Raw genomic sequence first — 13,292 nt, forward strand, 5'->3', positions numbered from 1 at the left:
GGTACAAGCCCAAATTCAAGCTTACAATGTGATTACAAATGATAGTTATAACAACAATGGCATTCAGCTACGGGACCCGACACTGACGATACTGAATAGCACCATAGCTGAACCAACTTAATCAAAAAGTGGGAAGATAACACCATCCCACTCTCTAAAAAGAAAATCCAGTAAACCTACAAATACATTGGCATATGAGAAAAATCAAGTCATGAAAGGACGTAAAACAAAATAAAAATAAATTTAATCACAGGTGAGATTCAAGCTCAAAAACACAATGAATTCCACAGCCATCAGTTTCAATCCTAGTGTGGTTCCATCATCTTCACGCGGCTCCCACGGTCCCCACAGCTGCGCATTAGCTGTTGCTGGGCTGGGCTGCGATACAGAGTTTACTGATCTGAGAGCAAGGTTTTACACAGGAGCTCATCATTTATAATGCTCACAATAGGAAATAAGAACAGAGGTCAATTTCTACGTATTTTTGCCAATGCTATACAGCAAAAATGAAGAACTTACAGAAAGGTAAACAAAGTCGAGTCCACTTGAATAATTTCACAAGCTGCTTTAAACTAGAGAACCACCAGATATCTGTAAAATAAGCGAAACTGGTATAGTGTATTTCTTTTGGGGGAAGAAGGGGCTGGAGGAGTTGGTACAATTTCAGCTCATTTTTCTCCCCTTGGCATTTGATTGGCTTTCTCTTGAAGACCTAAACTGTTCAAAGTGGCAGTTCCTATCATACTGAGTTTGCCTCCGATTTCTCCATCTATATTAAGGTTAAAAATTTTAAATATATATATATATAAAAAGAAAGAAAAACGTGATCTTTTGGAAGCATTTTAATGCTGAACATAAATAAATTTTCCTTGTCAAACTCACTGATGGCTAAAATCTTAATAAACTTGTACAAATTTAGTAACCTACTAACAATATGTGCGTTTTTATTTTTCCTTTCACAAGTGCTGCTGTTACTTGAACAGAATGCTTCTGAATTAGAGTAACTGGAATAAATATTTAAAAAAAAATAGTGCAGCAAGAACCTGAGACTTGCAAAAAACCCTTTTACCAGAAACTTGCTACAAAAAATCTGCTACATCTTATTTCTTCATCAAATCTTTAAATTCTGTAACAATTTCCATCAAAATACAAAATGCTAATGTATTCGACAGTAAAATAGTCTGAACTGGTATGATGGTAATAAATACTAAAGAAAGCATGATAATCCTTCCAATAATCAAATAAGAGGTCTCAAATAACCTCCCCTTTAAAATGGTTCATCGTTAATCGCACTTGCCCACCTTAAAAATACAGTGTGTCTACATGGGTAGCATCTTGAATTATATGACTAACTGGATATTATGAAAATTTTAGACTAGGTATAAAGAAAACAAGTGGCATTTTTCAAAAATTAAGGTAGAATTAGAAGGCGTAGGATGTTAATGCAAACACAAAGAAGCACTTAGGATTACTGCAGTAGCCCGTGGCCCAAGTGTGCCCAGCTCGCCTGCATCCAGCACACTGCAGCGGCAAGGCAGGCGATAAGTACCTTAGCTTCAGCATGTAAACGGTGGCAAAGTGATTACAGGACACTGTAAAACACAAAAAGCTGAGGTAGCTCAGTATCTCTGCAGTAGTCCAAGACCATTTGCTCTAACTAAAACCCGAGCTACATGTGTTGCATATACCAGAAAGACACGCCTGCAGCTGACAGCTATAATGAATGAAGGTATCAAGCCAACTTGTCAAAATTTTCTTACTTCTTTTTGTTTAAAAATCATCTGATAAAAAATGTCACTGTACTCCCTTTGCCTTTTGCAACTGCCTAGACTGTGTCTCTAAATTTGTAGAAAGTTTTGTAAAATTAGTAACCCATAATTAATTTTAGGTTAGTACAACTCACGGAAATCACTCAACAGATCCAAAATGGGTTCCAATCAAAATGAATAGTTGTGAAAAGGTTAAGCTTAAAGTAAGGGATTTAAATATTTAATACTATTATTCGAAGGACCACACTCAAGCTCCCTCACAAGAATGCTTTAGAAAATGCATCTGACGGAGCTTCTGACAAACTGGCCATTTGGCAAGCCCTGGCTTTAAAATGAAACAGTAACAATTCACTCTCAGTGACAATCATTCTTCTCTGGGAACTCAAACACGAGTAACTAGTAAATTGCCACCGACAGAAGAAACAATGTCCTTATTTTCTGGTCATCACTGTCAGCAATACAGAAAAGTGTATGGGTTTTTGGTGGACTGTGGATTACTTTGTTGTTGTTTTATTAAGTGTTTTTAAAACAGAAACAAACCATTCAGGAAAACGTACCCTTTTAATATATTATGTGGCTTACCGAGTATCTTGGTTGAGTTTTTGAACACAAGATAGGCATTTTATACCAAAATACTGGTTGCCTCTTAATGACACCAAGTATCAAAACTTCTTTTTAAGGTTGTGACCAAAGAAAAGCTTCTAGTTCACTTGCTACAAACAAGCCCATCCTCCTTTTGTTTAGCCTTATCTTTCTCAAATGAATAAAAAGGCACATTAAAGGCAGTTCAAAAGAGCCTAATCTAATTTCATCCAGTTTCTTCAGTTTCCCATTAGAATATACCATAGCCAACTCTTAAACAGGTTTCAGTCCGTTACCCAGAGGGAAAAAATAGACACAAATGCAATAAAAGGGGTAGAAAAGAGAAAAAACAGAACAGGTTGCCCACTGTTTTAAACACTCCACCTCGGTTAGAACTGCCCCCTCCGGGTTCCTCCTGTTTGCTGGTCTGCTCCGCTTCCTAAGAGAGAAGCTTCCAAAAGAGAGTGCACGAGAGAGGAGCAGCGAGAGCAGTTTCTGTAGCACCAAAATCTCCAATCTGGGGGGTTGTATTTTTTATTTGTGGAAAATACAACATGTTTCTGAAGTTCGGTTTGGTTCTTGTAGGCTGGTTGGTTTCAGGTACCTGAGACAATAGCACCAAATTCAACAGAGAGAAAGAATGAGGGAGAGAGCACTTCACACCAAGGCTCTGCACGGAATTGGTGCAATTTGAAATTGAATGGCTCAGAAGACTGCTCTGTCAGGAGCAGGTTGGAGAGGATAAACCACTCATCTTGAAAAGTTCATAGGAATGTCTCAAACATATGAACTGTTCTTTCCATCTCCTATAAGGGAAAAAAAAAGTACGTGTTATCTATTAAAGGAAAGACGAGTTACTATGGGAAAATTCACTCTAAATTAACTTTCTAGGCCCTGGCCGGTTGGCTCAGTGGTAGAGCGTCAGCCTGGCGTGCAGAAGTCCCGGGTTCGATTCCCGGCCAGGGCACACAGGAGGAGCGCCCATCTGCTTCTCCACCCCTCCCCCTCTCCTTCCTCTCTGTCTCTTTCTTCCCCTCCCACAGCGAGGCTCCATTGGAGCAAAGATGGCCCAGGCACTGGGGATGGCTCCTTGGCCTCTGCCCCAGGCGCTAGAGTGGCTCTGGTCGCAACAGAGCGACGCCCCTGGTGGGCAGAGCGTCGCCCCCTGGTGGGCGTGCCGGGTGGATCCCGGTCGGGCGCATGCGGGAGTCCGCCTGTCTCTCCCTGTTTCCAGCTTCAGAAAAATACAAAAAAAAAAAAAGAAAGAAAAAAAAATTAACTTTCTAAAAAAGAATTTTAGATACAAGTTAAGCTTTAAGTATCTTCCTAATTACAATAATACCATCACTACTCTGTAAGATTATCTGCCCTACACTTTCAATGCCTCCCATTTTATATTTAGGCTGATGAGGATGATGCTAGTAACACTCAAAGAGTCCTTATTATGCCAGATATTGTACTAAGAAATATATATGGCCCTGGCCGGTTGCCTCAGCGGTAGAGCGTCGGCCTGGCATGCAGGAGTCCTGGGTTCGATTCCCGGCCAAGGCACACAGGAGAGGTGCCCATCTGCTTCTCCACCCCTCCCCCTCTCCTTCCTCTCTGTCTCTCTCTTCCCCTCCCGCAGCCAAGGCTCCATTGGAGCAAAGATGGCCCAGGCGCTGGGGATAGCTCTGTGGCCTCTGCCTCAGGCGCTGGAGTGGCTCTGGATGCAACAGAGCGACGCCCCAGAGGGGCAGAACATCGCCCCCTGGTGGGCATGCCGGGTGGATCCCGGTCGGGCGCATGCGGGAGTCTGACTGCCTCCCTGTTTCCAGCTTCGGAAAATAAAGATAAAAAAAAAAAAAAAAAAAAGGAAATATATATGTGCAAATAATTTGTCACCTAATAAATTCCTTACTCATTTACATTCAACTAATTCCCAAAGCAAAATGAATGCACTGAGTACAGTAAAACTTGTCCCAGAAGCAGAATATACCCTGATCCCACTGCTACTCACTACAACCAGGGATCAGAAAAAAAAAAAAAATCCAGGAGTCACTGCCATCACTACCACCAGGAATGGCACTGACTGTTGATTCTGCTAGAGGTCCCTCCCCTCTCTAAAGAAGGCCTCCAGATAACAGGGTTCCAAGCGCCACACTCAAAGTTGGATCACTGCTGTCGAGTATTCAATTCATTCAAGCTAATCACATATCAACGAGATAAACAAAGAAGTTCTAGAATAAGGGGGAAAAGTAAGAACTCTACTCCACACATTCCAATCAGATGGGCAAATATCAAATATATCTAAGACATGTATTTGGTTTTCCACCTCCAAAGATATTATAATCTACATTCTATAGAACTAATAGGCTATACTAACAGATTACCACCGGATCAAAAACTTCTTTTACATGATCAAAATCACTCCTGCTAAATGTCTTATCATATATAGCAGGGTAGGAAAAAAGCCAGTTTGTGAAATAGTATACAACACGATCCTAATTTAAAATACATATTCACATACTTACACATCTTATATACAACTAGACATTTTTAAAGGATGCAATTTATTCCAAAAGATTGACACTAAGTTTCCTCTAGATGGGAGAATGTGGGGGATGTTTTGATTTTCTCACTTGTGCTTTTTTCTATTATATCTATATATTATATAATGACAGTATGATTCATAAAACTATGACTTATAAAAATGTGATTAGTTTTTAAATGCTCTCTTACTTTGATTCAAGTCCAATATTCCTTATTACACAAGGGGAATAATCATGCCCTTCAAACACGAATCTCTCATCTACGTCCTAGAAATACTCGTTGAGAGCGGGGCTTTGTCTTCCTCAGATTTTGCATCCCAAACACCAAGCACACAGTATCTGGACCCGCAGGTCCTTAATAAATACTTAGTAATTAGACCACCAGATAAACAAACTAATAGGTAAATGAACAAAGACACTCTAGCAAAGTCACTTAGCCTTTAGTGAGCAGATGAGGGAGTACATTTGCTCAGATGGCCTCAAAAAACAAAAGTGTGGCTTCATGATGTAAAGTATATGAACACAGATATAAGCTCATATTTATAAGGAAGCACTTTATTACAACCCAAAGTTGTTTAGAACTGGACTAGTTTAAAGTGTCTGAGCAAAAAGACAATCACTCCTTCACAGAACTAAATCTGATTAAGTGAGATGACTTTTAAGTTTTCTTTCATCATGAACTGGGTGGCCAATAGGTCTTACTGCCCATACCAACTCCTTTCAACCAGCAGTAGCCACCTAGGGAGCAGTGGTCAATATTGAGAGGCCACGCCTACACTGAGCAGGCCCAGAGATAACCTACTCAGTGATGTCAGTAATAAGGGAGGGGAGAACGGTCACATGCTATTCAGTGTATCTGTCAATCCAGAAATGAATTCCTGTGTTTTGATAAACAAAAAATTCCAGATTTCTTCTGTCCTAAGACAAAATGGTACAAAAGACTTTATTCAAATCACACTCTTTTTTTTTTTTTTTCCTGAAGCTGGAAACGGGGAGAGACAGTCAGACAGACTCCCGCATGTGCCTGACCGGGATCGACCCGGCACGCCCACCAAGGGCGAAGCTCTGCCCACCAGGGGGCGATGCTCTGCCCCTCCGGGGCCTCGCTCTGCCACGACCAGAGCCACTCTAGCGCCTGGGGCAGAAGCCAAGGAGCCATCCCCAGTGCCCGGGCCATCTTTGCTCCAATGGAGCCTTGGCTGCAGGAGGGGAAGAGAGAGACAGAGAGGAAGGGGGGGGGGTGGAGAAGCAAATGGGCGCTTCTCCTATGTGCCCTGGCCGGGAATCGAACCCGGGTCCCCCGCACGCCAAGCCGACGCTCTACCGCTGAGCCAACCGGCCAGGGCCTCAAATCACACTCTTAATGCTTCTTCTAATCTTAAACCTTTAAAACATTCTTCAGTTACTTGGTAAAAGACTAAAATAATTTTGGGGGGGAAAAGTAAAAAGCACATATTTGTTTGTTCTACATGAGACAAGAACTTACCTCCACGAGTTGTGATTTGTCATAATCTTTACGATGACGATAGATGCACTGACTAAGAAGAGAATATAACCTCTCAAGTTGATCAACTGCCAGATTGTTGCTTTTATCTACCAACAAATCAAGCAATTTCTAAGAAAAATTAGAAAAAAAAATAGTTTGATTTCATTATTCAAACTGCAACAGTTATATTCAATGGCTAGGCAACAGACACTACAGGTTACGGTGTAACAGTGGCACTGGAGTTTAGAAGATTCTAAGGCTTAGTTTATTACCAAGACAAAGCTCATATTTCTAAACCCCATAAAGAACACATAACCTTTTTTTTTACTAGCAGCCCTAAAGCATATATATTCCTAGCTAGAGCAAAAGGTTATCAAAAGTTTTATTCTGCTGCCTACAAAATATATTCAAATCTCTTTCCATTCATTTAAAACTAGGAATAGCCAAGCTTACCTTCAACCTCTCGTGATCAACTATAAGCGGCGGCACAGGCTCAGATGGTTCTTCTGGAACCAGCTCCAGGGTTGTTGTTTTTGCCTGGTCTAAAATTAACTTACGATATTTCTTTACTTTAGAAGCACCTACAATTGAGGGGAAAAAAGAAAAGAATACACTGCAGCAAGTAAAAGTTAACAAAAATCAGGTTCAAACAACCATAAATTCGTTTATCTACCATAAATCCTTCTTGGAATAAGAGTGTATTCTTTGAATGATAAATGTTCTTTTTTTTGCTAAGCATAAATAATCCAAATTAAAGAGAACCAGACCTCAATTAGGAAAGCCAAGTCATACTAGAATATCATCTAATAAATATATCCACTAAGAGGAAGACAAAAGCAAACTACCTATAAACAGTAACTATAATACAATAGTATAAATTAATTACTTTCCTCCCAACATCTTGCTAAGATAAAACATACTGAAACAAACAAAAATACTGAGTTGGCTGAGTATAACTGGAGAGCACCTGGCACTTCTGGGGCTCGAGAGAGTAGGCAGACCATGGAACCCTATGCTCCCCTAAGTAGGAGTACTCATAAGAGGAAGCTAAGAGAGAAGAGCATGAGACAAACTTGGACTATTTCAGAACTTTACAAAAGACCTGGCCCATGTCTGAGATCCTAAGAGGAGCTTTCCTCCTCCCTCTTGCATTAGTCCCCTTATTCCCAAGTCGTCAAACAATTCCTTCTCATCAATGCCTACTTTATATGTAAGTTAAGAGCTAAAATGTTGCCTTCAAAAGCATATTCCACAATACACCTGAAAATTTTAAATTTCAGACGTTTAGAATGAAAGCTTTGCTTTATGATTCAATTAACATACACTAGAAGTTTTGTTAAGACCATGATGACACTGCTCCTACATTCACAGACTTCTAGAGGCCTGAGTGCTTCAATCAGGAAATAATGCATTAGATAACACTGCCCGACAATTACAAATGAGAACTTCAGGTAAAGCTGTGCTCAACAAATATCTCTAACACTTTGAGATCACCAACTGAACATAATACTGAGTAACAGCTTTTCTGTAAGCGAAGATCTCTAGTGAAGTAGTATTAGAAAGGGCTCCTGCACACCCATCCTGCCTCATCCTCCTTTCCCACTCTGTCCCATCACTTAACCTTGGATTAACAGTTTCAAAGTCCTGGCTCTATGATCAGCCAGCAGCTCTTAAAACTATTTTCTATTATTAAATACTGAAGAAAAAGAAAAATTACTTAAGAGTAGTATTTAAGAACAGTACATCTCTCTTTATCCATTAAAAGAATTCTAAGACTTTGAGTAGTATCTTCCAGCCTCCTAATTCTGCTGGAGGGTTCACACAAACTGGCAGCAAAGGACTTTTCCCACCTAACCCGAATCCCAGGCTAACGTCTCCATTCTGTACGTATTAGAGAGCACAATTTCAAAATAGCCTACTAATAGAAGAGTACCTGTTCAGGAAGAAACTGTACATACACGGCACAAGGTAGATCTCTAACTCATTCCATCCCACTATGGGCTAAACAATAACGACCAACAACTTGGGACTAGAAATCCTCAATTCCCCTTTCCACTTCTTAAGAGAATCCTACAGCCAGGAGCTGGCAGAATGCCCTGACTGGAGGAAGAGGGGTCAGCGGCTTTCCCCGACCATTGGCACTAAAAAGCAATGGAGCCTCGTAGACTAAACATCCCTCAGATTCAACTACAGTGACTGCCTGGAAAGAATACACCTCGGTACATGCCAGGTACTAAGAAAGAGAATTAACATACATGACATACATAATCCCTACAGTGACACCATTTTCAAGTTTAATTTAAAAGATGAAAAACCAGGGTTGGAGAGTACAGTAATTAGCTCAAAGTCACATGATTATAATGAGCAGGAGCAGTAATGTATTGTGGTCTACAAGACTTGAATATACCACACTACTATAGTACCCAAGTCTTCTCAGACCACCTCCAACTCACCCCAGCAATTTTTTTGTTAGAATTCCATCTTCTTGGCACTTGCAATGTACTCAGCTTTTAGTCATAAATCCATTAGGATAGAAATGATAATCAGGTGGGAGCCAGAAGTGTAAGCGGCCAGGAAAGCAAAGCATTCTGGACCATAAACCCTCTGAAACACCCACCAAAACATAGTATGTATGTGTCAACTTTCCTAGGGAAAGGGGATGAAAACTTTAACAGATTCTCAAAGGGGTAAAGTTATTTGGCAACTATTGTTCCTGAAGACTAGACAAAGCATGCAATTAACTAATTCTGGAGTGCAAACCTTCAGAAGACTTATTGAAATATTATTTCTACCTTCTTTATCCAGTTCTGCATCTTTGACCTCCACATCGGGGCCAGGCTCTGACTTCTCATTATTGCTACACTCCAGTGCTTCGAGTTTCTCAGGATCATCTCCATGACTTTCATTCGAAGGTTCTGCTTTTTCTTTTGGCTGGTCCTCCAGAAGAATCTTTTGTTCAGAACCACATTTATCTCCACTACTACAGAAAGAAACTACTTCGGCTTTGCCATTCTGACACTCTAGAACTGGTATTCCTTCAAAACTGTCAGTGGAGGCCTCACCATTGAGACAGCTTCCTTTAAGAAATGGCTCTTTCCTGGAAGTCTGCTCTGGATTTAGAGAACTGCTGCTGTTGACGAGCAGAGACTCATTCGAACTTTCCTCTTCGGTAGATGCAAAGTTCTCTTTTGTGCCCGCTCCACTGTTGAGCCTCTGCCCCTGCTCCATGTCCATGACGTCACACGACGATTCGTCATTGGTCATAGATAAGTCTCCCGTCTCCTCTCCATTTTCCTCGTGGCAGTCAGTGCTTACCTCAAACTCTCCATTCTCTAGCAATTTCCTGCCCTCTGTATGGTTCTCATAGTCTGCAAATTTGGTATCGTCTTCATCTTTTTTTAAATTATTGACTTTTCTTTTCTTAATAATTCCTTTACCCCACTGTGATCGCCGCCTCGATTTTCTCCGAACTCGAACTATTTTATAAGGAAGGAAAAAGATATGTAGAACTTGGGAGAGCAATTCTTGTTTTACAAATGCACATTAACTAAGACTCAAAAGAAAGTAAACCCATACTGGTATAGCACATAAGCAAAAACTACTGAGATCTTGACGCCTATGCTCACTAACCCTCACACCAGAAGTGGAGCAGGTAAGAAGTTGGGGATGAACTCTGAAGAATGAAAATTTGTTCAATTCATGTCCTATTTATTGCCTGGCATTAAATTTTTTGTTACCCTAGATTCCACTTTACAGTTGTTCTTAACATCCAGAGGCCAAGCATATAATACACACATTTAAGAAATGACCAGATTGCCAGGGTGCCTGCAAGGTGTGGAGTGACAGCCCTAGATTTCACCAGAAAGGTGAGTGTTTAGTTACCAAGATAACCCAAAAGCACATAATCCTGAAAAGAAATAAAGGCATGAGCCAGTATATCATGACAGAATAGTTACAAGTATCTATCTCAATGCCTCTCCTTCCAGAAGACAGAATAACCCACATTTAATACAGTCATGAACAGAAGCCCTGGGTAGGTTATAGGGACCATCTGGTTAGCCAACTGTTAGCCCCTCTACCACAAACAGTTCATCTAGTAGCATCAATTTCTTGCAGTTATTTGATAATATCAGAAAAATTAAGCCGTCTGCCATCAAGGTGGCAACAATAACACTAACAAAACATTGAAAATAAAGGCCTGATCGATTATGTGAAAAGAAAGACCTACCAATGTTGTAAGAATTATACTCTTAAGCCCTGGCCAATTGGCTCAGTGGTAAGCATTGGCCTGGCGAGTGGATGTCCTGGGTTCGATTCCCAATCAGGGTACACAGAAGTATCCATCTGCTTCTGCACCCCTCCCCCATCTTACTTTACTCTCTCTCTCTCTCTCTCTCTCTCTCTCTCCCCCCCCTCATCCTGCAGCCATGGCTCAATTGGAGCGAGTTGGCCCTGGGCGCTGAGGATGGCCCCATGGCCTCTGCCTCAGGCACTAAGAACTCGGTTGCTGTGCAATGAAGCAATGCCCAGATGGGCAGAGCATCATCCCCAGTGGCAACTGGATCCCAGTCAGGGCGCATGCAGGAGTCCTGGTCAGGGTGCATGCAGGAATCTGTCTCTCTGCCTCCCTTCCTCTCACTGAATTAAACAAAAAAAAGTATTGTACTCTTAGATGCTATAAACTACCCTGAGCTTTATGAGTACACAGCTGGCACTTGCACATATGGTGGACCCAGGCATCTTTAATTTCTCATGTATTTATCAAAGATAGCTGGTTATACAAGTCTATTCCACTGTCCCTTAAATAAGCAAAAAGTGAACTCTTTTTTTGCAATTTGGGACAGAGGCACAAAGAAATCTTAATATAAAAGTTATTAAAGCATAACTAGACATCTGTTACTTCTGATATCCAAATTCTAAATATTAGTTTACTGAAAGCCATCAGGGCCTGACCAGGCAGTGGCGCAGTGGATAGAGCATCGGACTGGGACACAGAGAGCCCAGGTTCTAAACTCCGAGGTTGCCGGCTTGAACGCGGGCTCATCTGGTTTGAGCAAGGGGTCACTTGGTCTGCTGTAGCCCCCTGGTCAAGGCACATATGAGAAAGCAATCAATGAACTAAGGTGCCACAATGAAGAATTGATGCTTCTCATCTCTCTCCCTCCTTCCTGTTTGTTCCTACCTGTCCCTCTCTCTCTCTCTTTCTCTCTGTCTCACACACACACACACACACACACACAAAGAAAGCCATCAGGGTAAAAACAACTCATTTTTCCCAAGGCTATAAAAGTAATGTCAAGTATGGCTTGATTATTAAAAAGATTATACTTTTTTTTTTTTAGGTGAGGGGAGGGGAGATAATGAAGTCCACTCCCACATGCACCCAAATGGGATCCACCTGGCAATGCTGTCTGGGGCCGATGCTCAAATACCAAGCTATTTTTAGCACCTAGAACCATGCTCAAAAGAACTGAGTCACTGACTACAGGAAGAAAGAGGAAGAGAAGGGGGAGGTTGAAAGGGGAGAAGCAGATGGTCACTTCTGCTGTGTGCCCTAACTGGGAATCAAACCTGGGACATCCATACACTAGGCCAATGTTCTATCCACTGGACTACTGGCCAGGGCCAATATATACTTTTAATATATAAAAGCTGAACAGCTTCCTGGCAAAGACATTTAAAAAAGGAAATACAAACATGAGATCACTAAATGTAGACTGTTTAATCCACAGTTTAAGAATTGCTTTTGAAAAAGTAGAAAGTAATAGGGCCTTATGACACCTTTGTTTCTTATTTCTTATATCATACTGCTTAATATGAACTTATAATCCAGCAACCGTGTAGTGTTTTTGCATGCATTTTTCATCTTTTCATTTTTAATCTGTACTAAGTCTATAAAGATGTCAAGATATTCACAGGAAATCAACAAATTGTGATATATATATTCTTCTTTCTTATCTAAGAGTAAATCTACTAAAGATTTCTGAAATCATTTCCAAAATTCAAGTTAGTCACTTGGCTCAAAATATATTTTCCCTTCAAAACTGTAATATCATTAGAATCATCCTTCCATTCCTTTTACCCCTGTAATTTCTGTTTACAATTTACAATCACAGGGTTAATTGGAAAAGAAAGTTCTGTATTAGTCTACTGTTAAAAGCTGGACAAAGGCTAAAGTGATGGACATTCATAAGCATTCCATTAATTATAAGAAAAACTAATCCAGCCCACAAAAATATGAAGGAAAAATATTTAGCTTGCTCTTTCTCTAAAAGGTGGAGCCGTTAGGTCTTTACTACCTAACAAGGCATTCCTGACATTGTGGTCTCCCTTATTCTCCAACCATATAACCAAAAGTACAAATGGTTCCCCTTTTCTTTCCTCATTAAAGCCATGGAACTCCAGAGCAAGAGGCTGAACCCTGCTCAGTCAAGAGCCAGCCCAATTACTTGATATGTATATAGTTCATTAAACAAAGGCCAGAAGCCTCCTGAAGCTAGTTTACTTCTAACACTTTTATCCCAGCTAAGAACAGGAAAAAAGTTCTTACTTGGGGAGAGATCCAACTAGAGAAATTTTCTCACTCCATATTTAACTATTTCTAACAGTCAGTATGATTTTAGAAAAATAAGAGAAATATTTTATAAGCTCCACCAGAATAGGGTTGTTTGTTTTAGTCACTGCCCAATCTCCATAGCACCTGTTTGTGGCAGGAGTGTGTATTTATATACTACTTCTCTTTTCAGGGATGCTTGTGTGAAAAGCCCATTTAGAGGCACAATCTTTAGAGTCATTATTTATAGTATCTTTGAGCTTGTTTCCAAAATTAAGACCTTAGGAAAGCAACTCTGTTTTAGGGACATTTAGATTTATGGGTTAAGTTAATATAAAACAAGACACATCACAAGTCAAATATGCCATCTA

General features: G+C 40.5%; 1 protein-coding gene across 5 annotated transcripts in view; it reads right to left on the minus strand.

Moving 5' to 3' along the window:
• Window positions 1-496: 496 nt before the first annotated feature.
• The window catches only part of ATAD2B (ATPase family AAA domain containing 2B), a 160,683-nt gene continuing 147,887 nt past the window's right edge, over window positions 497-13,292 (minus strand). For all 5 annotated transcript variants that reach the window (XM_066386307.1, XM_066386306.1, XM_066386304.1 and 2 more), the window contains 4 exons: window positions 9,161-9,844; window positions 6,822-6,949; window positions 6,369-6,497; window positions 497-3,157 (listed from right to left, as the gene is read on the minus strand). In XM_066386307.1, coding sequence (XP_066242404.1) covers window positions 3,116-3,157; window positions 6,369-6,497; window positions 6,822-6,949; window positions 9,161-9,844 — 983 coding nt within the window. In that variant the 3' untranslated portion in view covers window positions 497-3,115. The remainder of the gene's footprint in view (window positions 3,158-6,368; window positions 6,498-6,821; window positions 6,950-9,160; window positions 9,845-13,292) is intronic.

This window comes from Saccopteryx leptura, chromosome 5, assembly GCF_036850995.1.
Source record: "Saccopteryx leptura isolate mSacLep1 chromosome 5, mSacLep1_pri_phased_curated, whole genome shotgun sequence".
NCBI lineage: Eukaryota > Metazoa > Chordata > Mammalia > Chiroptera > Emballonuridae > Saccopteryx > Saccopteryx leptura.